This window comes from Notolepis coatsorum (genome assembly GCF_963971535.1).
Source record: "Notolepis coatsorum genome assembly, chromosome: 4".
Classification (NCBI taxonomy): domain Eukaryota; kingdom Metazoa; phylum Chordata; class Actinopteri; order Aulopiformes; family Paralepididae; genus Notolepis; species Notolepis coatsorum.
The window spans coordinates 182,338,039-182,363,318 of record NC_140168.1 but is presented as its reverse complement, the minus strand read 5'-3'; the positions used below and the strand labels follow the sequence as shown (position 1 = coordinate 182,363,318).

General features: G+C 45.5%; 1 protein-coding gene across 1 annotated transcript in view; it reads left to right on the top strand.

Annotated features, from left to right (window-relative positions):
• tm4sf5 (transmembrane 4 L six family member 5) overlaps nt 1-24,878 on the top strand; it is a gene marked incomplete at its 5' end in the record, with an annotated part of 67,440 nt that extends 42,562 nt beyond the window's left edge. The window contains 2 exons of the mRNA XM_084312983.1: nt 10,292-10,484; nt 24,575-24,878. Coding sequence (XP_084169109.1) covers nt 10,292-10,484; nt 24,575-24,592 — 211 coding nt within the window. The 3' untranslated portion in view covers nt 24,593-24,878. The remainder of the gene's footprint in view (nt 1-10,291; nt 10,485-24,574) is intronic.
• Between the last annotated feature and the right edge of the window lie 402 nt (nt 24,879-25,280).

The window sequence follows — 25,280 nt, the reverse complement described above, 5'->3', positions numbered from 1 at the left end:
AATGAACAGGCTATTTAGACCTGTCATTGAATCCCCAAGGCGCCCAGGGGAACGACAAGAGGGGTGTGACACTCCCTAACTCCAACACTTCTGGAATAGAAAGAAGGAAGCATCAACAGTATGTATCCCAGTCTACACAGCCGGGGTAAAAATTTTTCACATTTTTACATCCCACCACCCTCCCATAGGAAAGAGACGGGGATCCCCAGAGAGACTTCCCACGCGAGCTGTACAGATTGAAAAGAATATATTGCACCTTGAGCCATGTAAAAAACTGGTTTTAGGGCCTCCGGGGAAGAGGCACTGAACCCATACACACTCAATAAACGAATTGAATCGAATATACATACAATAGAAAAGGACCCTTCTAGAGGGTCCACTCACTTTGACAATCTGAGGAGGAAGGCTCTGTACTCTGATGGAGGCTTCCTCACATGGAAGAAGGAGTCCGAACTCACAGAAGGCCTGAATAGGCGCTTGGTGAGGAGGAGCCCTGACCACCCCCCCTGAAAACAGATCCATCACATGGACCTGAACAGCACACGGAAGTCCTACCAACAGAGACGCGCACGGTGACGTACTCTATGGCGGGGGAATTCCTGCGGTGCACACGCCCAATATACCAGGCCGTGGGACCAGGAACTCCCTCCCCCCCCCCCCCCCCCCCCCCGTAACGTGCCGAACCGCCACGTGACGGGAACCTTGAAGGACAGGGGGTGTACCCCTGACCGACAGAACAATGGGGAGAGGAAAGGTTACCAGTTCACCCCTTTACGACCCCACACCCATGATACGATGTAACGACAAAAAGAGAATATGACACAGTCATAGTCAGCTCTATGAAGCGTTTCACAGCTCCACACAGCGCATGAGCTAACCTGCTATCTGATTTTTACTAAGGAAAAACACAGAATAGAGAGGGCTCTAAGAACCCCGGTCCAACATACACATGTGCTTCTGTGGCCAGTACAACCCAGTTGTAGGTCACATAACACACACAACCCATCATCACCTACAAAAAATGGCAAAAACACTCAACAGAGGAACGCCGTTTATTTCACAATGAGAGAATACATCATTCTTGATTAGTATCGACCACAGGCCTTGCTAAGCACACATGACAGCAACCAAACCAATTTCCCTTTAGGAAATAAGTTTCTCCAGCAGATTTAGCACAACCTCAGCAATCAAGCTAAGAGTTACATCGTATCCCTACCACACAAAAGACACAATTAATGCACAACATGTCTGACAGGAGGATGAAAAAGTCCCCAGGGAACCGGGGGGGAAAACACAATCCTCCTATTTTACCCTCAATACGGCCAGTTAAAACAGGAAAACCTGTTAATGTGTGAACACACTGTTCATTGTCATTACAGTCTGAGAAAGAACATTCTTTTACTCACTTGTCACCAAGCATAGCTTCATAGGTTAGTTACCTTAGTTGTGAGTACACGGCCGTGTTTCTCACACAACAACCAGATCATTACATCCCGTTTGCACGGAGAAGCTAACTGCCAGTGACAAAAACAGCTCACACATAACCCGCAACGTATCCTAAATGCATTGTAGCAACACACGTTTTGGGAAAAACACCGTTATTCACAATACATTTAGCAAAGTAAAACCAGAAGACGTGTTATGAGGTCTGGTCAACCCCGTTCCTACCCGGAACGCAGATCAGCGAAGTGCAGTCACAGACACCGTAGGAAACACAGCCGCTCCTGTGTTGTTCGAACTGGGCAGCGTCGCCGCTCCAACCCGCACTACAGTCCTTTGTTGATGCAACCTTGCCGTCCTGGCTCAGGGCAGGGTCGACGAAACATCCCCTGTCAAGGATGACGTCGTAGTCAAGAGTGTAAAACATGTTAAAATCAAAGCACGTTCAACAGAATAGCTATCAAGCTAACGGCCGCTCCAACCGTTCGGGTGCTACTGCTTCCGCTCGCGAGACGCCGATCTAACGACGCACGCGATCAGAAGCGAGCTCACGGCGGCGCGCGAGAAGCTAAGCTACCCCGCGCCAGGCCATGGCCATAGCAGCAAGCTAACGTTACCTAGCGACCACGACATGCTAGCCCCGCAGCTAACAGCTGACTGGCTAATAGTAGGCCTTAAGCAGGCCATGCAGCGATCCAGCAGGCTAACGCAGCAGTTAACAGCTGACTGGCTAACCGTAAGCTATGAACATGTAAACAATGACATAACACTCACCCAGACAGGCCGCCGTTCTGAACCTCTCCTCACTTTTTAAGAGAAAAGAGAAAACAAGATGTCAACACCGCTTCACAACGGTGACTTTACCACATCCGACGGAATCAGCACAGTACCAACTGGCCTGTGTAGCTGACTTTGAACATGAATCTGCCGCTATCGCACATTACATGCACATATCCCCTCGTGAAGGAATACTCTCATTTGGATATGAAAGATGGGGCCTTAACACGGTGACAGAGAGAATCCACTCGTCCAGAACACACAGGGATCACCAGTGTCAATGGTCGCGGCCCACTAGTTAAAACTATAATGGTCTTCAGACCAAGGTCTTCTGTCGCCTAGGTGGCTGAACAAAGGACCCTAGCCTGGGGCCGGTTTCCATAAACTTTGTCAAGTAGCCCCCATAGCACTAACAGACAAGTGGAGCCCGCCAGCAAACACTACTCACCCAACCTGGAACGCACCGCTTCTCACAACAGCGGCATGTCCGACAGTTCAGCTGTGGCCTGACAGGTTTCACCCCAACAAACACAGCAAGGAACTGCAGTTGAGAAGCATGCAGCGGCGTGCTCCCAATACGAAAACCGGTGGAGGGTTTTTAGAATGATCATCATCTTCCAGACACTCCAGTACGAAGACAATATCGCCGTATTTTCTCGAAAATAGTGAGAGAGAAAATAAAGATATGATGTCAACGTATCCTTGTTTCCCAAAGCTGTTCCTAATCCAATTTCTTCCATCATGGTGTCAAGTGTGGGGATCTACCGAGGCACTTCTTCCTTGTGGTGAAAGCGAGAAGGAGGAGAGCAGGTGACCACACACCTGCTTATGAAGGTAAGCTGATGAGGGGTGTGGTCAGACTAATACTGGTATTAGAGGTACATTTGTGGTTTATTCAGTACGCGTGCACGTACGCGAGATAGTGCAGTGTGATGCCAAGCTAAGCCACTAACGATACAGAACTGAGTTAGCCGGATAACTTTAACTGGATAACTGGGTTAGCCGGACTTTCCGGTTTCATGTACGTGGATTTTCCAAATCACCATGACAACATATCCAAAAGTTTGAGCCTGGTCGAAAGCAGAGTTCAAGTTCAAGTTAGCCGGATCACGCAGAGCCACGCCCCCGCAAAGAAAGTGACAGCCCGTTTCCTGAAACTATTCCCACAGTCTACGATCTGCATTATACCATTCTGAATTACGTTTTTGTGCTCCATTCTTCCAGAGGGGGCTTTTGAAGTGTAAAATAGACCCAAAATGCTGATACTAAATTCACTTTGTCCTAAATAATGCACGTTATATATACCGTGGCGACGGTGGCGCTCGCTCGTGCGATGTACACATTATGTGGTTATTTTAATTGTAACTGGGATTAAGATGTCTGATGAGATGCGCTGTTTGACGGATTTGAGAAATTGAATGAGCCGTTGACGTCACATTAATGAATGAGGATAAAGAGATAAACTTCATTCAAAACAAAGGATATTCTAAACACGGGTCTCTCGTTCATTAATGTATAAACAATGAATTTATCCCATCTGGCACAGTGGCCCAGCGGTAGTGCTCAAGCCTGCCAACCCAGCGACCGGGGTTCAAATCCCAGTGTTTCCAATATGATTTTTTTGAATATAATATTAATGATTATACGCCAAAGTAGCCTGGTTTTAAGTTAAAATATTATAAATCTACATGCATTGAGGATGGCATTCTTTATATAGCTCTCAACGTGCACCAAATTGAATTATTCCTATATTGCAAAAAGTAGGAGACGACTAGGGTCTCGAACCCCGGTCGTCCGTGTGAAAGTCAAAAGAACAACCCGTTAGACCACATTGGAGATAAGTTAAAGATTGACTATACATCAATCAATGGGTAAGAGAGCCGTATCGTAATTCTGTATAACAGTTAACTAATTATTTTCGCTAGCAAGATCTCATTTGATTATTCAATCCAGCAGGCTAGTTTAAAGAAATATAATCTGATTGATTGAGGTAATGAGGGACTTAGAATTAGCCTATAGATAACGCATTTAACTTGTCGGCGAGGCGATTGAGCCGTATTGCAATCTGTCAATAAAGTCTTAAATCAATTAATCAATCAATGCCGTTGAGAATCAGGATCTCTGCCATCGATACGTGCTGGCTTTTCACCTAAAACGGCCGCGCGCATTTAGCCTGAGTCGCAAGTCTGGCTTGAGTTAACGAGACTGAATCCACCTTTGTGAAACAGGAAAATCCCGGCTTCAAACATCGGGTTAACTGAAGCTGGATAATGACATCTTGATCGACTTAGTTGAACCACGTACAAGAAACAGGGCCCTGCACTGTTCTGCATCTCGCCTCAGAGCCAGACTGTAAATACAAACACATGTTAATTTTCCACTCCTAAGACCATTTATGAGTGTGTTCTCTTTGATTTTGAGTTCGAACACACATCATCTAGTCTTCATCTATATGTTCAGTTATGATGCATGATTTTCTATGGTACCCCGTATCAAAACAATAGAGACGTGGGAGTTAAAACATACACTGTTTTTAAAATAGAAATGATTTGTTGAATAAACATAGCATTTTTGCCTTATCACTAGCTTTGTGCACATTCTAAGATATAGAAACCTATTTATGAGGAGCGAGCCTGCCTGCGCGCCCACAGATACATTTACACATCTGAAACAGGCTTATAACGTGTACAGTAATGAAAAACAATCACTCAAGCGATATGGGATAGCTGTAATTTACTGCAATGAGAAGATAGTTATGTCATGCATCTACATTAGGACTTCAAAACAATCACTCAAGCGATATGGGATAGCTGTAATTCACTGCAAATGAAAAGATAGTTATGTCATGCATCATCAAGGTTTGTTTCATACTCACCGGAAAAAGCTGTTGTGTTCACGTTGGATCCTCACAGTTCAGTTCAGTTATTGAATAACCATATTAACTTACCCCCTTTTGTGTTTATGTGTATCTTTAATCGAATAGTGGTCCTTGAGGCTGTATCACGCTACGTGTCGTCAATGCAATGCTCGGTGGTGTGGGACAATGCAACTTTGGAAACACTCTTTTGCATCTCGCTACAGTAACTCAATACTTTCTAATAGCAGCGCGTACATACACATACAAATAAAACATATACTACACGTGGATTTCATATACCCTCGGCCTCGGGCATATTAAACTTTACGTTCGCCCATGGATAGGTTCATAACAAAATCATAATTTCATGGCGCTCATAGTATGACGTCATCGCTCTAAGCGACGTTCGTGCGTTCCCATTCGCCTCGGAAATAACGCTTTGCAATCCATGCAGTACTAGTTCCGCGAGCTCTCAATAGCCTGGAATTCACCTAAAACCGGCGTTTTGTAACCGAATGAACGTCACTTGTGCATATGTGAAACATAAACAAACAGAAACGATAAAACTATAATTCCCTCTGTATAACGTTAACTCGTCGCCAAATGCTCGGCGCGCTATCAGCCGGTTTCATAACTCAATAAAGCACCGCGGCGGGTTCTAATACTGTGCACATACAAACGAAACGTAAACAGACAAACAAACAATAATACATATAAGTTAACGTGTGCATATACCTGATTGTATTGGATCGCTGTTCATTTAATCGACCAACACCATGTTGCGATAAGGCTTGATTACCCTCGATATACACTATACACCGTTATTAACGCATAACGACCGAATCCTGAACTTCGAAATTTAACGGCGCTATATTGGATTATATATACCGTTTAATCACACTCTCGGTCTCTTCAACCCGCGACTAATGTCCCGTTTAATGTACATTCACGTACTACCGGGACATCGCGAGTCACCTTCCCGCTATCTGTATGATCAATTGGTTAATTTAATCCGAATACATCGTTTTCAGGAATGGAAGAGGTTGTGAGCTTAGTTTGAGGTTGAAACTATGAATAATTATGACGTTACTCTGGTAAATCTAATTATGATTCTAACAGCTTCTCGGTCCTACTTCCCGCCTCTTTGCAGAGGAATCACAGAACGTTTTTACCAGAGTAGCGTTTTCCACGGATATCAAGTCTTAATAAGCCCACGTATCTTCTTTTGTTGCCTATATTTCAGTCTGCATCAGCTAGACTTGGGTTAGCAATCCAACAACCTTTATTGTGCCCTAACTTTCGGTTTGGCAACAGCTCAAATCGGGGAATAGCACTACAACCCATCCTCTCAGAACCGCCTGATAAGGACCCAGGTAAACGCGTTTCCCCGGTACGATTCTCAATACAGATCAGATATATTAATACACGCTATTCTTACTCAGCCATGATCTCAATATTTGACAACATTCTGTAACATTCACCTGGCACAGAGAAAAGCGGGAAGGTTTTAATTCCTTGCCATACATTTATTTTTTTGGTCGACCATCTATTATACTCACTTTTCTCTGTATAGATGAAACAATACAGCACGCCGGTGGGACGCAAAGAGTCCGTCACAAGTTCGTAGATGCCAATTGTGGGATATTCGTGGATATCCTGAAGAAGAATGTTCTCAGTCAACCGAGGTTTGGATAATAACAAGGTTTATTAACCAAACAGTATAGTACATAGAGAGAATGGCTGAGGCTCTCGCCCCAGGTGATCAGCTGAAATGACCCAGGTAAAAGACCTGGTACGTTGTTGGGAGGAGCCTTATATAGTTAAAAGGGGGGGGAGGTGGTCCCATTTGATAGGTCAAATGGGGGGGGGGGGGGACACAGGATTGGGGAGTAAGGGGAGGGGAATGTCTTTACATGAGGCATTATATTATTCCACAGTTGGCACTGAAAGTGTTAAAGGCACATATTGGTTTAAGCCTCCTCAGCTGTTCCACTTCCTCCCTGCCTCTCCTCAGCTGTTCCACTTCCTCCCTGCCTCTCCTCAGCTGTTCCACTTCCTCCCTGCCTCTCCTCAGCTGTTCCACTTCCTCCCTGCCTCTCCTCAGCTGTTCCACTTCCTTCCTGCCTCTCCTCAGCTGTTCCACTTCCTTCCTGCCTCTCCTCAGCTGTTCCACTTCCTTCCTGCCTCTCCTCAGCTGTTCCACTTCCTTCCTGCCTCTCCTCACCTGTTCCACTTCCTTCCTGCACATGCTTCCCCTCTCAACATCCCTCAGTCCCACATGCTTCCCCTCTCAACATCCCTCAGTCCCACATGCTTCCCCTCTCAACATCCCTCAGTCCCACATGCTTCCCCTCTCAACATGCCTCAGTCCCACACGCTGCCCCCCTCAACATCCCTCAGTCCCACATGCTTCCCCTCTCAACATCCCTCAGTCCCACACGCTGCCCCCCTCAACATCCCTCAGTCCCACACTCTGCCTCTCTCAACATCCCCGCTCAACATCCCCTCTCAACACGCAGCCAGTCAGCCTTCTCCTCATGCGTGTCATACTCAACACGTATCATCACCTTTGGTCTCCCTCTACTCCCATGTTATTTATTATCACAGTTATTTGTTTGTTTGTTTGTGTGTGCGTGTGCGTCCACTTGAATATTTGGGTGTGCACTCGTGCTTGTTTATTTCGGTATGTGTATGTGTGTGTCCGTCCCCGCATGAATATGTATGTATGTGTGCACTCGAGCTTGTTTATTTACACTGTGTGTCTCTCTGTATGTGAACAATAGCTACTGGTATGTCTGTATGTGTGTATGTATATATATATGCATTTGTGAGTATTTTCCACCGTGTGAGCGTGCCTGTCAGCCTGCCTGCCTGTCTGTCAGCCTGCCTGCCTGTCAGCCTGCCTGCCTGGCTGTGTCTCTGTCTGCCTGCCTGCCTGTCAGCCTGTCTGCCTGGCTGTGTCTCTGTCTGCCTGCCTGCCTGTCAGCCTGTCTGCCTGGGCTGTGTAGGCTTGTTCGAGATGGATTTCGGTTTGCCTCGACTAGTAGACGAGAGTAGCCGAGTGAAGCCGGGGGAGGAGTTAAAAAGGCGGACACTGCCGATTTCACGAGAGCCTCTCGCCTAGTCTCGCATGGCAGATACGCTTTCACGTCACCACACACACATTACACACCTGTCCAGCTCATTATAATGCGATGGCCGTGTGCAAAATTAGATCAGATTCAAATGTACAGCACACCATATACTGCTATAGTGGAATATACTATTCATATACCATAATGTATACCATCTTGTTGCGCGCTCCTGGCCGCACGCACACACAACACACTGCTGAATAATTCTGTTTTGCATCAATATATATATGTATACTGTGTATATTGAGGCAAAACAGAATTATATACAGTATTGAGGCAAAACAGATGACGCATGTGTGTATGTGTGTGTGTGTCTGACAGCTTGAAGTTTATCATGATGATATGATGATAACGCATAACATAATAAAGTTTTCAATCAATCAATCAATCAATCAATCAATCAAACGTCTCATAACTCCCTGGCTGTCACGTGGCTGGTGACTGACAACTTTTCTGAGCCAATAGGCGCTTTGCCCGACCGTAGCAAGTCGCTTCCCAGCCGGGAGCAGCCGAGTGAGAGGTACTGTGGCGCCTCGCTCTGAAGGCTGCTTGTGGCTTGCTCCCGCGGGAGTTCCACGCCTCGCCTCGTCAGATTTTCAGAGCAAGTCGGACAACATTCTAACCGTCATGCAACGCGCTTGGCGCGGCAGTAGTGAAACCTGCGCAGATCTGCGTCCGCCTATCCCATCTCGAACAAGCCTTCTGTCTGCCTGTCAGCCTGCCTGTCAGCCTGCCTGCCTGGCTGTGTCTCTGTCTGCCTGCCTGCCTGTCAGCCTGTCTGGCTGGCTGTGTCTCTGTCTGCCTGCCTGCCTGTCAGCCTGTCTGCCTGGCTGTGTCTCTGTCTGCCTGCCTGCCTGTCAGCCTGTCTGCCTGGCTGTGTCTCTAGGCTTGTTCGAGATGGATTTCGGTTTGCCTCGACTAGTAGACGAGAGTAGCCGAGTGAAGCCGGGGGAGGAGTTAAAAAGGCGGACACTGCCGATTTCACAAGAGCCTCTCGCCTAGTCTCGCATGGCAGATACGCTTTCACGTCACCACACACACATTACACACCTGTCCAGTTCATTATAATGCGATGGCCGTGTGCAAAATTAGATCAGATTCAAATGTACAGCACACCATATACTGCTATAGTGGAATATACTATTCATATACCATAATGTATACCATCTTGTTGCACGCTCCTGGCCGCACGCACACACAACACACTGCTGAATAATTCTGTTTTGCATCAATATATATATGTATACTGTGTATATTGAGGCAAAACAGAATTATATATACAGTATTGAGGCAAAACAGACGACGCATGTGTGTATGTGTGTGTGTGTGTCTGACAGCTTGAAGTTTATCATGATGATATGATGATAACGCATAACATAATAAAGTTTTCAATCAATCAATCAAACGTCTCATAACTCCCTGGCTGTCACGTGGCTGGTGACTGACAACTTTTCTGAGCCAATAGGCGCTTTGCCCGACCATAGCAAGTCACTTCCCAGCCGGGAGCAGCCGAGTGAGAGGTACTGTGGCGCCTCGCTCTGAAGGCTGCTTGTGGCTCGCTCCCGCGGGAGTTCCACGCCTCGCCTCGTCAGATTTTCAGAGCAAGTCGGACAACATTCTAACCGTCATGCAACGCGCTTGGCGAGGCAGTAGTGAAACCTGCGCAGATCTGCGTCCGCCTATCCCATCTCGAACAAGCCTTCTGTCTGCCTGTCAGCCTGCCTGTCAGCCTGCCTGCCTGGCTGTGTCTCTGTCTGCCTGTCAGCCTGCCTGTCAGCCTGCCTGACTGGCTGTGACGTGTCAATCAATATTTGAAGAAAAAGAAACCCACTAACCTTCTTACTGTCTTATACTATCATGCACTCCTCCTACTATACTAATATGTCTTTACTACTATGCACTCAACACTGCAGTGCCCAAGTTTCAGCACTGTTTGATGAACATTGTTACTCAGCTGTAAGAGTTGTACCCTTCCTGCTGACTTGTTGACGTACAGAACTTGTAATTTTCTTTGGATTGAAAAGCGTTCAGCTAAATGACTAAATGTAAACGTGTCTCTGTGTGCGTCTCCCATCACCACCAGCACCAACGGCAGCTATCTGACGGACAAGGAGCTGTGGAGCATCTGTGCGTTCCCCAAGCACGTGGTCCTGTGGCACATCGTGCTGTTCGCCATCCTGCTGTGCCTGGGCATGTTGCAGATGGTGCTCTGCGGCATCCAGGTCATCAACGGCTGCATGGGCTGCATCTGTGGAGACTGCCGCGAGAGCAAAGAGGTACCGCTCGTCCAGGGTGTATGAATGAATGAATGAATAAATGAATGATTTTTTTTAAAATTTCCGAACAAGTATAAAACAAAAATATATCTGTTCATTTGACATATACAAAAGATAAAAAAAAAAGACAACAAAAAGAGAAACAGATAAACAAATCATAGTTTACCCTGTTCGAAAAAGGAGTAGGAAGAAGTATACACTTTAAAAAACTCCTACCCCTTGGGGCGGAGCCAGGCGTTCATGGGGTGAGACGTGTTTCACGGGAGCTCCCTATTATCGTGCGGAAAACACTGTCACCCCACTAGTCTTTATTTTATTTTTATTTCTTATTGATCTTTTTGTTGAGTGGTCGAGCATCTACTACTTTCATTAACCTTGTTTCGACTTTTCGTGATGTCGAAGCCGGGAACCAGAGCCAACAACGCTTCAGCCGACAAAATGGCACCGGGCCCGTCCTCGCTTTCGCCTGAGATAAGTGAAATTCTCTCGGTCGTGACCAAACTCCATGCAGACTTTGAGGTACGCTTCGCCGATGCACAAATTAAAGCGCAGGCGGAACTTTTTGATACCTTTTCGTCGGGCAATGTCGGAGGAGATCGGGCTGGCGGTGGGCCCGTTGAGAGAAAAAATGGAGTCACTGCACGCTGCCACCACAGCTAACGCTAACGAAGTAGCCTCGCTAACGGCTGAGGCCTCTCAACAAGGCGAGAGGGTGGCGGGTCTAGAGAGCTCCCTGCTGGCTGCACAGGCTGACGTCGCCAAACTACAGTCGGTAATTGTGGAATTGCAGTCCAGGGAGAGACGATACAACATCAGGATTGTTGGTGTACCGGAGGGCAGTGAGGGAGGACGTCTCTCGGAGAACATGCCGGAGCTGCTGCAGAGGATACTGGGGAAGGAGGTCCTTCCCGATCCGCCCGTGTGTGAGTCGGCCTACAGAGCGGGCAAGACCAGTCCTGGTGTGGGCAAGGAGCCGAGGCCCATCATTGTCAAGCTAAACAGGCTACAACAGAGAGAACTCATCATGCGGTCGGCCCGGGCCAGAAGGGGGGATCTGGGTCTCGACAATCATAAAGTGGCCATTTTCGAAGACTTCACACCGGAGGTTCAGGCACAGAGGGGCGAATACAAAGTGGTCATGGCCAGGCTATGGAAACTGGGCTTGAGGCCTACGCTATTCGCCCCCGCAAGATTGTCTGTGCTATGTAAAGGTGATGACCGTCGCTCATTTTGGTCGTTGGCCAAAGCGGAGGAGTACCTAGGGGGGTTGGCCGAGACCGTGGCTTGATAACGCTGTCGGGTGAGTGGCTTGGCGTTGTGGACCTAAATACATTGATATATTTATTTGCGGACTATTCACAAATGCTTGATGTCAGGCTCAGACAGGCTAACTATCCGCTGCCCATCCGAGCTCTTTGGAGGCTAACGAGCTATCTGAACATTGTACATAACAGACTCTAGCGTGCTAGCCGGATTCACCACTAGCTTACGCGCTGGCCTCGGGCTGGCTAACGGGCTGTGTCTATCACCCGCGTCGATACATTCGAGACCCGATAATGTTTATGTATTTTGGTTGTTGTTGCTGTTCAAGTGACATTGGTTTGCACAATTTAATGGTGATCGGGTCCTTAACTAACTTCTTGTATGCTTTTATTTTTATATCCAGGATGCTTTGAGCTTTGGGCTCCAGTAGTAGAAGGTCGATTGAATAAACATATACAATATATGATGACAGGTTGGGTCGGGTATAGCTTTGCTTGCACTCTGGCCATAACCCTCTTTTCCTTTTCTTCTTATTGTCGCTGTTTTAATGGCATCTGTATGCGCAATTTAACTGTGATCCGATCCTACCTTAGACTAACTGCTGATAATGCTTTAATTTAGTTTTGAATGTTCCTTTATCCATTTATGCTATAACGTTGCGACATTAATATGCAGACTCGGAGGTAGATGGTTACAAGGTTGATGTTGAGTAATTATATAATAATGGCTATTTTTTCCATTATAGTTGTCATGTTTGGGCCAAGGCTCACGTTGGCTCTCGACGAATATACATATAAAATATGTGATAACAGGCTGGGTCAGGTTTAGCTTTGCTTGCACTTTAGCCATAACCCTATTTTTCCTTTTCTTCTTATTGTCGCTGTTTTAATGGCATCTGAATGAGCAATTTAACTGTGATCCGATCCTACCTTAGACTAACTGCTGATATGCTTTGATTTTGTTTTGAATTTTCCTTTATCCATTTATGCTATAACGTTGCGACATTGATACACAGACTCCGAAGTGGATGGTTACAGGGTTGAGGTTGAGTTATTATATAATAATGGCTATTTCTTCCATTATAGTTGCCTCATGTTAGGGCCAAGGCTCACGGTGGTTTTCGACCGATATCTTTATTGAATTTAATTTTTATTTTAATTTGTGTTTATTGGACTAGTGGGGGTTTAATTAGGGGTTTATCTAGAGGGGGGTCGGAGTGGAGAACGTCTTATTGGATCCATGACTCCAGTGGGTAATGAGAGGAAGATGACCATCCTTAGTGGATGGGGCATAGGGAGGGGATTGGAGAGTGGGTATAGGAGGGTTAATAATAGGACGGGTCGGTTAGGGTTTAGATTAGAAGGAGGGGGGGTTGTAACTGGGGTGGTATTGTTCTGTGTTTTATGTACTGTTGTCTTATATGTGTGTGATTGTTCCTCCTCTGAACTCCTGAGATTGACTGTCTGGGCCCGCCTGGATCAGCGCCTCGAGCCTCAGCCTGGCTACACTGGTATGTTCTCTACGCATTTAGACAAATTCGACCATGGCTAAATTGAATATTTTAATTTGGAACGCAGGGGTCTTAACGCCCCTCACAAGCGTGCCAGTGTCCTTTGGTTATTGAAGAGAAGAAATATTGACATTGCTCTCCTTAGTGAGACGCATTTATTGGTAGGTGATGTGTCAAGGCTGGCAAATCGACAATATCACGTTATCTCCTCATCCTCAGCCGATGATAAGACGAAAGGAGTCGTCATAGTTACAAGACGTAACCTTGATATCAAAATTCTCTCATAGGAAGATTGCAATAATAGCATTGTATGCTCCTAACACATTTGATTCAGCGTTCTATAATACAATCACGAAGAATATGTTGGAACTTACTGGATACGCTCTCATTGTGGGTGGCGATTTTAATGCGTGCTGGGATGCGGAGATGGATAGGTCCGGGTCCTCTGAAAAGAGCGACCAAAAACGGTCCTCTAAGGCCCTCAGGATGTGGGCCCAGGACACGGGGCTCGCAGACCTATGGCGCTTATCCAATCCCACCCTCAAGGATTACTCTCACCTGTCAGCCAGACACAAAACCTTCTCTCGAATAGACTATGCATTCGCGTCCCCTAATATGTTTGATAGTTTCGATGTCTCATTGGTTCCCTTGGCTCTCTGAGACCACAAGGGGATTTTCCTTACGGCAACCTTTGGCAGGCTCTCCGCGAGAGCTCCCAGATGGCGTTTTAATTCAACCTTGCTATAGAACGATGATTTCTGTTCTGAGTTCAGGAGTAAACTAGCTGAATTCTTGCAGATCAACGTTGGCACAGTCGAAGACCCTAGGGTCCTGTGGAACGCATTGAAAGGATTTATCAGGGGTCATGTCACACCTTTCGCCTCCAATTTGCAAAAATCCTGGTCAAAAAAGCTAGAAGGACTGGAAACATTATATGCGGACCTATACGCATCCTTGCAAACTAACTATAGTGAACGACTAAACACACAACGTAAGATAGTCAAGAAAGAAATAAACTCCATACTTAAACAACAGTCTGAGTTCTTGATACATAGGACAAGACAAAATTACTACTTTCACGGCTCCAGGCCTAGCCATCTATTGGCAATGAAAATACGCTCGAATTATCATTTCTCGGATATCCCCTCGATCAAGACGAGCCAGGGTGCAGTCACTACTGATTCGAAAAAGATCAATGACACTTTTAAAGAGTTTTACTCACAGTTATATAGCTCAGAGGGTAATCTCGATGACTCTAAATTTGATTCGTTCATTGGCGGGCTTGAGATACCCCACATTTCTGAGGAAGAGGCCAAGGAACTGGGGAAACCAATCACTCTTGTGGAATTGAGAGAGACGATTGCTGAAATGCAGAGGGGTAAGGCACCAGGCTGGGATGGTATTCCACCCGAGGTGTATTTAGCTTTCTGGGACCAACTCGGTCCATTGATGCTCGATATGATCAATTACGCTATCGAACAAGGGGAGTTCTCAAGAGATGTCAATATGGCGTTGATTTCTTTACTTCTCAAGAAGGACAAAGATCCCAATGATTGTGGTAGCTATAGACCCTTGAGTCTTCTCGGGGCCGATTTAAAAGTGTTTGCCAAGGTGCTGGCCCGTCGCCTGCAGAGATTTATGACTGTATTGGTACACTGCGATCAAACTGGTTTTATCCCGGGGCGCCTGGCTGCAGATAATCTTAGGAGGCTGTTGCATGTAATCGATAACAGTAAAGACAATACAGCTCCGTCCACAGTTCTGTCTTTGGATGCCATGAAGGCGTTTGACAGACTTGAGTGGTCATACCTGTGGAAGGTACTTGAGATTATGGGTCTTGGAAAGAGTTTTATTCATATGATTAAAGTCCTGTATGCCTCGCCGTCTGCGATGATACTGACAGGCAAAAACTGTTCCACACTTTTTCCAGTCTCCAGATCTTCTAGACAGGGTTGTCCTCTGAGCCCAGGACTGTTCGCGCTTTCTCTCGAACCATTGGCCCAATTTATTAGGCAATCGGAGGACATCGTCCCCATAATGGTCAATAATACTCCACACAAAATTGCTCTCTATGCGGATGACCTGCTGATTTTCATGGACGACCCCTCCCGGTCGGCCGCAAAATTATTGGGAATAATCGACGACTTTGGTAAAATGTCAGGCTTTAAGATTAACTGGAACAAATCAGCCTGCCTACCTCTTAATGAGCTGGCCAAGACGGTACGACTACCAGCTGATATCCCCATAGTAGAACATTTTAAATACTTGGGCATAGAGACATTCCCCACGCTGAATCAAACTACTAAGTACAACTTCACGGGTACTTATGATAAAATACGCCAGGATCTAGACAGGTGGTCATCCCTTCCTAACTCTTTACAAGCCCGGGCTTCCATAATCAAAATGAACGTCCTGCCTAGGATACATTTTGTTAGCTCAATGCTCCCCCTGCCCCCTCCAATAGACCACTGGCGCAAGGTACAATCGATGGTATCTAAGTTTATCTGGAATAACAAACGCCCGAGAATCAAAAGAGCTACTACTCAACGTAGGAAACGAGATGGGGGCCTCGCAATCCCTGATTTTAAGCTTTATTTCTGGTCCTTTTCACTGAGACCTCTGATGTGCTGGCTAGACCCTGTAGATGCTGTATCTTGGCGCTCCTTAGAAGCGGCGGCGGTCTCACCGCTAAGATTGCAGGATGTGGTGTACTCCACTGTCCCTATTTCGAAATGCCGACTGAGGTATGGACCGATCATAACTCACGTGATCCAGACGTGGCGTAATGTACAGAAGTCGTGTGGGGTTAAATGCCCATGGCACCTGGACTCTCCAATTTTTAATAACCAGCAATTACTTATTGGACACAAGCCGGTTAATATTCCTCAATGGCAAAGGAGGGGAGTTCATACTCTGGAGGATATTTATGATAAGAACGGCCTCTGTGCGTTTCAGGACTTAAGAGAATTTTATGATCTTCCCGGCGAGTCCTTCTTTCTTTACCTTAAACTAAGGTCAGCACTGAGGGCGCATGGCATGCCGTGGGCTCAGGCTCTGCAACCACACCCCTTTCTCAGGCTCATAGTGGACAGGACGACCTCCAGAGGGTTTGTCTCAGACTTTTATACGCTATTAATTCAATCCACGTATAAAAATGTATCATTGGATACAATCTGGCGTGTGGATATCCCAGAGTTGGACCCCGAGTTTGATTGGGATGATGTTTGGGCAAATGTGGCATTGTCTTCCCGCAACCCCAACCACCAGCAGATTAATTTTAATTATATTCATAGGACCTATCTTACACCTAGGAAGTTATTTGCTATGGGACTGATAGCCGACTCTCGGTGCACTTTGTGCTCTCAAAAGGCCACTGGCACTTATATGCATATGTATTGGGATTGCCCACCAGTGGCCCATTTCTGGAGGTCAATAACGGACAAACTTTCAGATCTGTGTGGCTTAACTATCCCATTCACAGCTGTTACGCTACTCCTGAACGATATAACGACACTACCTGCGTCCGTACAACTGAAAAGGGTTGTCCTAGCGGGCGTCACAGCAGCGAAGAAGCTAATAGCAATGAGATGGAAGGAGCCTGAGAAGCTCACAGTGATTAACTGGTCCCTAACATTGTTGGATGTGATTTATCTTGAGATATCCACGGCGCGGGTGATTGGGGTAGGACAGGCTGGCATTGACCTGTGGTTCACAGCAGCTGAGAAGGTAAGGACCGCCGTGTGCGGCTGAGCGGGGTTGGGGTGCTTGATCGGGGGGGTCGGGCGGTCTCATGGGAGGGGGTGGAGGAAATGTCTTGTCTGTCTTGTTTTTTGTCTTGTCCTTCTTAACTTTGACTGGGGGGATTTTAGGGGGGGGGTTGATATTTAGCTATTCTGCGCTATTTGTCAATTCACATGCCATCTCCCCAAGGGACTAATATTGGCAGACTGATTGACCTGTCAACCAACTTGGAGGAAAATCCTCTTTCTTCTTACACTTTACCTTCTGCGAGTTTAGCAGTCTTGACAACATGTGTAAGGGACCTAGGCTATCTACAGTAAACCTGCGGCAACACTCTCGTAAACAGTCTTTTCAGTCACTCCACTTTGTAAAGGTGGTGAAAGGTTGGCATGTTTGAAGACATTTTTGTTATTGAAGTTGCCATCTATATTTGATAGGTTGAACGCTGTTTCTTTTTCTTTTTTGTCTTTATAATTTGTTATTCTGTATTATTATTGTTTGTTATTTTCCTGTGGGGTTATGTGTTTTGTTACTGTGGTTATTGTGTTGTCTTGTTTCATGTAATTAATAATAATAAAAAAAAAATTATAAAAAAAAAACTCCTACCCCTTATAATTTAATCTATTGTTAATTATTTGTATAAACGCTGTATCTAATACAATCGAATACATTTATATATAAATAAATGTATATAAATATACCTATAAATATGTAATGTAATATATATATATAATAAATAAATACCATATGATATACATAATTTCTTCAATTTTTATTTACATCTTACACATACTCCCAATCAACACACTTCCTCTTCCAGATTTTTTGTACATTTTCTGTTTTAGCTCTAACTCCAGACTGTTCCACAGGTCCACCCCACAGATTGACATGCACATACTTTTCATTTTTGTTCTGACACTGAGTTTTTTAAATGGTTTAGCTCTCCTCTCAGATTATAGCCACCTTCTCTTTCCCTGACTTTTTTTTGTATATTAAAATTTTAAGAAACAAATGTAATTGATTTAATTTGTATACTGTACTGTACTGCAGGGAGACAGGATATTACCTCGTCTTGTTCTTATTTACAGTACACTTAGAAAAAAGAGAAAAAACATTTTAAAGGCCCAATCCGTTATCCGAATGTGACAAATGGGTGGCCCCACCGCCAGACATAAGACATGACAATGGAGACAGTTTAGTTTTTTTTTTTTTTTTACTTTGACCAGTCAGCTGGTTCTTTTAGCGTTTATCGCTTTTTCATCGCATTCATACTTGGTCAAGTTCGACCGACAGAAGCAGGCTGAAAGGGTTCAGATGGGGGGGAAGACACTCTGGGAAAGGCACGGCTGCCGTCCGGGATTCGAACGCGCTCAGCCCCAGATCCGTGACGAGCACGGTTGTCCACGGCGCTGAAATAGCACTCGCGGTACGTGGTGAGCTACTGGAGCTCCCCGGAGACAGTTTAGTTTAGTTTCACTTTATTGTGTCCACAGTGTGGACATTTGACTTTGGTCTCACCATTTAACAAACAAATAAAGCAACAACAATGACAATGACAGCAGACATATACATATACATACATCTGTAATGGGGAAGTGCAGAGAACGTAGGAATACAATATATACATCAACAAGGACCAGGTCTAACGAGTGCAAGATTCATGTGAGTTTATATAACAAAAGAATACCACTTACAGTACCTTTTTAAATACCCTCCACTTCGTGACCTGAACTGGATCCTCTCTCAGGTGGTAGAATGGATAAGACGGCAGTATTTGACACGCATGGTCACATGGTGCTGGTGAGCGGAGGTTCATGGTGCCTGGTAGTTACCTAGTGACCACCGTGGCACACGCTCACCTATACCGGCACAGATGACCATTGGATTGCATACTGTAGGATGGTGTGGGTGTGTCAGTGGGAGGCATATACCCACCTCACAGCTGTAGGGGGCAGTGTTTCAGAACCTGGGACCTGAGCTGCTCCCAGGTGGCTTTCTGAGTTGTTTCTCAGGCCAGGGGTTAAAAGGAATAGGATATTTTAGTATACATTCGTTTTCAATAGCACGCCTCCCTGGTGGCAATAATTGTCAAAAGGCTCCCAAATGCCTACTCAGTATAGACAATGGCCCTTTAACTCATTCAGCGCCAAACACGATAATTCTTGTGTTTCAAATCCAACCGTTGAGCGCCAAAAACTAGAAATCTCGTTTTTAGATCCTTTTTTCTTTTTTTCTATTTTCCCATTCTAAACACTCACGCGGACCTGCCTGTGTCTCCCTGGCATTGCTCCCTACGTTATAATTGCAATGACAATCGAATCCCGACAGGTGGCAGTATCGCCTACCTTTTGAACTGGGTCTCTCAGTTGTCTTTCAGTGTCTCGGTACCTCCGGCTGCAGGAATCCCCTCCCCCTCAAAGTGAATCAGCACACAGCTATCTGTCGCCGATTTGCTCGCCTGAAACCTATTGTTTCCCGTATTATAGGCCAGGCACAATGCACACCAGTAATGGCGATTGCGATGGAACTACTGGGATTATTCATTTTGGAGTACCTTCTGACTAAGGTAAGGTCTATTTTAGGTCTATTTTACAGAACCTAAAACATGCTTTTGTATTGATCACAGTGTCGTATTTTACCTAACCTAAAACATGCTTTTGTATTGATCACAGCGTCGTATTTTACCGAACCCAAAACATGCTTTTGGTAACGATCAGGGCTGGACTGGGACCAGAAATCGGCCCTGGCATTTTTGGCCCAGACCGGCCCACCATAATCGGTCAGAAACCACCCACCAGTACACCATCCTTGCGGTCCCCTTAAATATGCGTACCTACTGTACTATTCCCCCAAACCACTACAAAGCTGGGTAGTAAGTGCCATGGACAAGTGTACCAGTGCAAGTGGACCAGTGTACTCACTCGCTCTTGGCTGAATCTTGTTTTGGGTGGTGATGTAAAAACATCTGCATCATAGCAGGCTCAGGATGGGCAAAGTAGTCTATAGCCTGTTTATCCCTGTCTCTCTCCTCCACAACCTGGCTTGACTAGACGTAAGGAGAGAGAGATGATTACAATTAACTGGTACAAGGCGGTTAGGTGGCGTAGTGGAGATTGCGTTCGTCACCAACCCCGGAGCTGTGAGCTGGATTCGTTCGAATCCAGCTCACAGCTCCGGGGTTGTCACCAGCTTGGCTGGCCGTTCACACTAATACAATTGGCAGTATTAGAGGGTGGGAGAAGCTGGCGGGGTGGGTCCGGGTCGTTGTAAACAGCGACTCCTACAGTTCGGTCGGGGCGCCTGCTAAGCGCGGATGGGACCTGAGTGGGATAGTGTGATCCTTCCACACGCTACGCCCTCTCGGAGAATATCCGCGCTGCCAGGTGAAAAGAAGCGATTGATTGGCTGGACGTGTGTCGGAGGAAGCACGTGATAGCCTCCACTCTCCCAGATGATCTGACTGTGGGGGGTAAGTGCGCAGCGACCAGGAAGGGGATTGGGAATTGGCATAACGACTAACATTGGGATGGGAGAAAATCGGAGGAAAATGGAGGGGGAAAAAGATCAATAATAAAAAAAAAATTAACTGGTACATTCAGGTCCAGAATTGTTGGAATTCCCTGACAAATATGTGCAAAAAGCTGTACAATTTAAACAATACCATACTGGTAATGAGCAAATAGTTGTTTATCTTATTTCATTTGATACTAACTACTCAGTTCATACAGATTTCAAGTATTCAAATATCAATGATGAATATTGCATAAGGTTTACACAGTTAATAGATCACCTTTTTGTTTTATATTCATGTTCAGAGAGGAGTAATAGTTAGAGCTTTGCTTATGTGATTTATATGGCAATTAAATCAATGGTGTGCTTGTTTGTTTGGGGAGTTTGTGCCTACCACGTGAAGGTGCATGCTCAATCGACAGCACAAAAAACATTTGTGTAGGTGGAGACTAGAGCTACCACAGATAGTAATAAGTTATAAGAGTAAGTATTCCAGGGCGGCTATGTGGCGCAGTGTGCAAGGCACTTGCCACTAATGCAGGAGATGATGGGTTCGAGCCCAGCTCTCGGCATTGCTACCAGCTTGGCTGGTCGTTCATACTAACGCAATTGGCAGTGTTAGGGGTGGGAAGCTGGTGGGTGGGGATCGGCCGTTGTGGACAGCGACTCCTACAGGTCGGTTGGTGCGCCTGCGCAGCAGAATCAGGAAGCAACAGGGGCGGCGTGTCCCTCCCACACAGACCCTCGCCGCTGAGAGATCGCGCTGTGCAGGTGAAAAGATGCGACGGCTGCCTCCTCGTGTACCGGAGGGGACACGTGATGCAAGGCTTCGTCCACATTGCAGCCGGCCAGTGGAAGGCATGGCCTAACAGTGTTCGAGACAGGGGAGGGTAGAATTGGACAATACGAAATTGGGATAGGAGAAAAAGTAGATACAAAAAAAAAGATAAAAAAAATAGTAAGTATTCCATACCATATATATCCTAACAGTTACCTTATTACCATATTGGCTGAAAATAAACTTTGCTGCCTGTTGTGAATGTGTTTTTCCCTGTAGGCTAATACATAGTAGGCATACATTTTTTGCAGTTGAGCAAAAATGTGCAGTTGAGTAGGCTATATGTGCTGTGTTTTTATGTTTTTATGTCTTCCATCGAGGACCACCTTGGAAATAAGTGTTTTAATTAATGCTTTTAGGTGATATCCTCAGGAATACAAATTGGTCAAGATAATTTGTTTTTATGATGTGTTTTTAATTTCCAAATACAAATCTAATCAAATCAAAAAAGCTGTTTTTGCAGTTGAGCTACAGGTGTTACAGCCTTTTCATGGATCTTTATCAAGGGAACCCTTATCCTAGTAGTTGGGTCATCTGTGGCACTTCCGTGACCGTGGAGAGCGAAGGTCCGTTTCTCAATGGATTTGTCATCTAGGAGGGTTAATAAACAAATTTAGCCAGGGGTGTATTTTTTAAAAAGGCAGGGAAAATTTGTGAGAGACCAAAATCCAAAATGGCTGCCGTGGAAATTAACTTTTTAATGGTTTGACCTACAATGATGCACAATACATGGTACCAGCCCCCTCTCAGTCATGTACCAGCCAGCCCCCTCTCAGTCATGTACCAGCCCCCTCTCAGTCATGTGTACCAGCCCCCTCTCAGTCCTGTATACCAGCCCCCTCTCATTCATGTACCACACGACTGGCGGGGGGGGGGGGGTGCTTAGTAAGAGATGTGATTGGGCCAGCCCAGTGTCAGTCAGTACCAATGGGCCGCTCTCCCAGCATAGTAGTGGGCCGGTCATTTACCAAACGTAAAAAATATGCGTCGGCCCACCGGGAAAATGCCCGGTATGCCAGATGGCCAGTCCAGGCCTAACGATCGCAGCTTCGTAAAACGACCCCCCCCCCCCCCTTGATGATTTTGTGAAGAAACATCTAATATGGTATATACCTTTGATTTGGAAATGAAATAAGTTTCAGGTGAGCAACCCGTTAAGCAATCACAGTTAAAAGGCTGTGTGTGTGTGTGTGTGTGTGTGTGTGTGTGTGTGTGTGTGTGTGTGTGTGTGTGTGTGTGTGTGTGTATGTGTGTGTGTGTGTGTGTGTGTGTGTGTGTGTGTGTGTGTGTGTGTGTGTGTGTGCGTGCGTGCGTGCGTGCGTGCGTGCGTGCGTGCGTGCGTGCGTGCATGCGTGCATGTAAACAATTCTGCGATAGAGTCCTTAAAAGTCCTTAAAAGGATACATTTTGTCAAGTATTTCGAGTCTCGTTCCAGCTGCTGTACTCTGTAAAAATGCACCCAGTAGATTTCCTCTCAGTGTTTGCTCTGGTGTTGTGTTGGATATTGAAGGGGAGAAGGACTTGCTGTCCTCAGTGCTGTGCGTATATTGCTATATTACCTGATATGTGTGTGTATGTGTGTGTGTGTGTGTGTGTGTGTGTGTGTGTGTGTGTGTGTGTGTGTGTGTGTGTGTGTGTGTGTGTGTGTGTGTGTGTGTGTGTGTGTGTGTGTGTGCGTGCGTGCGTGCGTGCGTGCGTGCGTGCGTGCGTGCGTGCGTGCGTGCGTGCGTGCGTGCGTGCGTGTGTGTGTGTATATGCCAGCTGGTAGATTGGTTGTCATGGAGTTGTGTTATTGATCCAAGATACACCATCGAAAGCTAAAGTGAGTAGCAGCGTGTCCTGGGAACACAGAGGAGAAGCGGTCACTTCGCCCTCGTCTCGATCGTATCCGCGTTTCCAAACAATAACGGCCGTGTACCTGTTAACTTCAACCGTCAGCGATCTGACGCCCAAGAGGGTGGTACTGTACCTGTTGTTAGACATTATGTAAGTTACAGTATGAGCCTGGCGGGCTGAAGGACTGGATGTTAAACTCAGCAGGGTAAATGAAAAAGCGAAATCAACAGGGGGTTGAAGATTAATCTCAGATTTAGCTCATGGTTGAACACACACACAGGTCATAGTAGTACGTGTTCACATTATGTTCCTTAGTACAGCTTGTGCACACACACGCACGCACACACACACACACACACACACAAACACACACACACACACACACACACTATAAATATCTAAGACACTTGCAATTTATTGCCAAAACAAAACATTTAACCCATAAATGCCCCCCTCACCCCCACCCCCACCACCAACCCTGCCAATACCGGAAACACACACACACACACACACACACACACACACACACACACACACACACACACACACACACACACACACACACACACACACACACACACACACACACACACACACACACACACACACACACACACACATACAGTAGGATATGCACTCATACACATTAGCCTTGTGAGAAACCTATTATGTCAAAGTAACCCGGTGACGTGTGTTAAAATACTACACATTAACAACGGCACAGTTTATTAACCATCCTCCTGGTGAGAAGATGGGTCTGTCTGTCAGGGACAGATAACAACCACGTGTAGAAAAAGATTATACTAACCTTTTCACTAGTATGCACTCTGCTACTAACTAATCTACCTTGCCTATCGTACTACATACTATGCTAATTATGTCTATACTACTATGCACTCAAGTCTGTAGCACTCAAGTTCGACACTGTTTGACGAGCAATATTACTTACCCTTAGCTGCCAGAGTTGTACCCTTCCTGCTAACTTTTGATAAAAGCATCAGCTATATAATAATAATCAACTTTATTTGTATAGCACCTTTCATACAAAAATTGCAGCTCAAAGTGCTTCACAACAGAAACAGCCTAAAATAAGCACATAAAGTGCAGACATATAAAATCACAGTTTTTCACATTAGGATCTAACATCCCAACAGGCCGCCTTGTTTATGGTTTGATTCAGTTTTAAAAATAGACAATAATAAAAAGAGTAAGATAGAATAGATGGAGTAAAATAGTGCAATAGTGCAGTGCAATAAAATTGTAGAATAGAATAGACGTAAAATTTGCACATAATGTGCAGACATATACAATCATTTTTTTTTACAGTGTAATAAAATAGTTCTGGATATATGACTAAATGTACATGTAAATGTGATTTCCTTCCATCCACAGGACGATGGGGGATTGTGAGAGACCCAGAGAGAGACCAGAGAGAGACCAGAGAGACACCAGAGAGACACCAGAGGTGAAGACCAGGGCAACCGTTTCAGCACTTGTTATATTCCCTTTATATTCAGTGGGAATCTTCTCATCTCAGCCTGTTCTGTCTTTTTACTCTTTTGGTATAGCCTGCTCTTTCGATACATTGTGCCAATTAAGTCCAAGGTGTACCAGAATCAGAGGTCTCGCCTATAATACCTTTTTAATCATTAGATCTGATTCCTCGTTTGTATGAATTGTTGAAAGAGAACGAGAGCCGCGCTTTTTTTTATCAGCGGGTTCCATCGTTGTGTTCCGACTGGCCTGGTTCCTACTGGGGAGGTTCATTTTACTACTTGTACACAAACACTAATAGTTATCTTTGGCATGATCTGTGATAGTTGTCGGACACGCATATTTTAATAAATCCATTCTAAATGTGAGATGTTGTGTCATGATTGATGTGTGGTTTACCTTTTCACATAGTGTAAATTAATATGTAAATACGGAGGGTCAGTGACCGAACTGTCCCAATCTCTGCAAGGTTGAGATGGTACATTCCTGTAGGGGTGTCTGAAATTGTTGGTTAATATATAGTTACAGGTAAGAAGGATATATAAATGTTTCGATGAGTCGACAAAAGTTGTGAATTCTTTATTGTACATGATGTGTGGCGTAT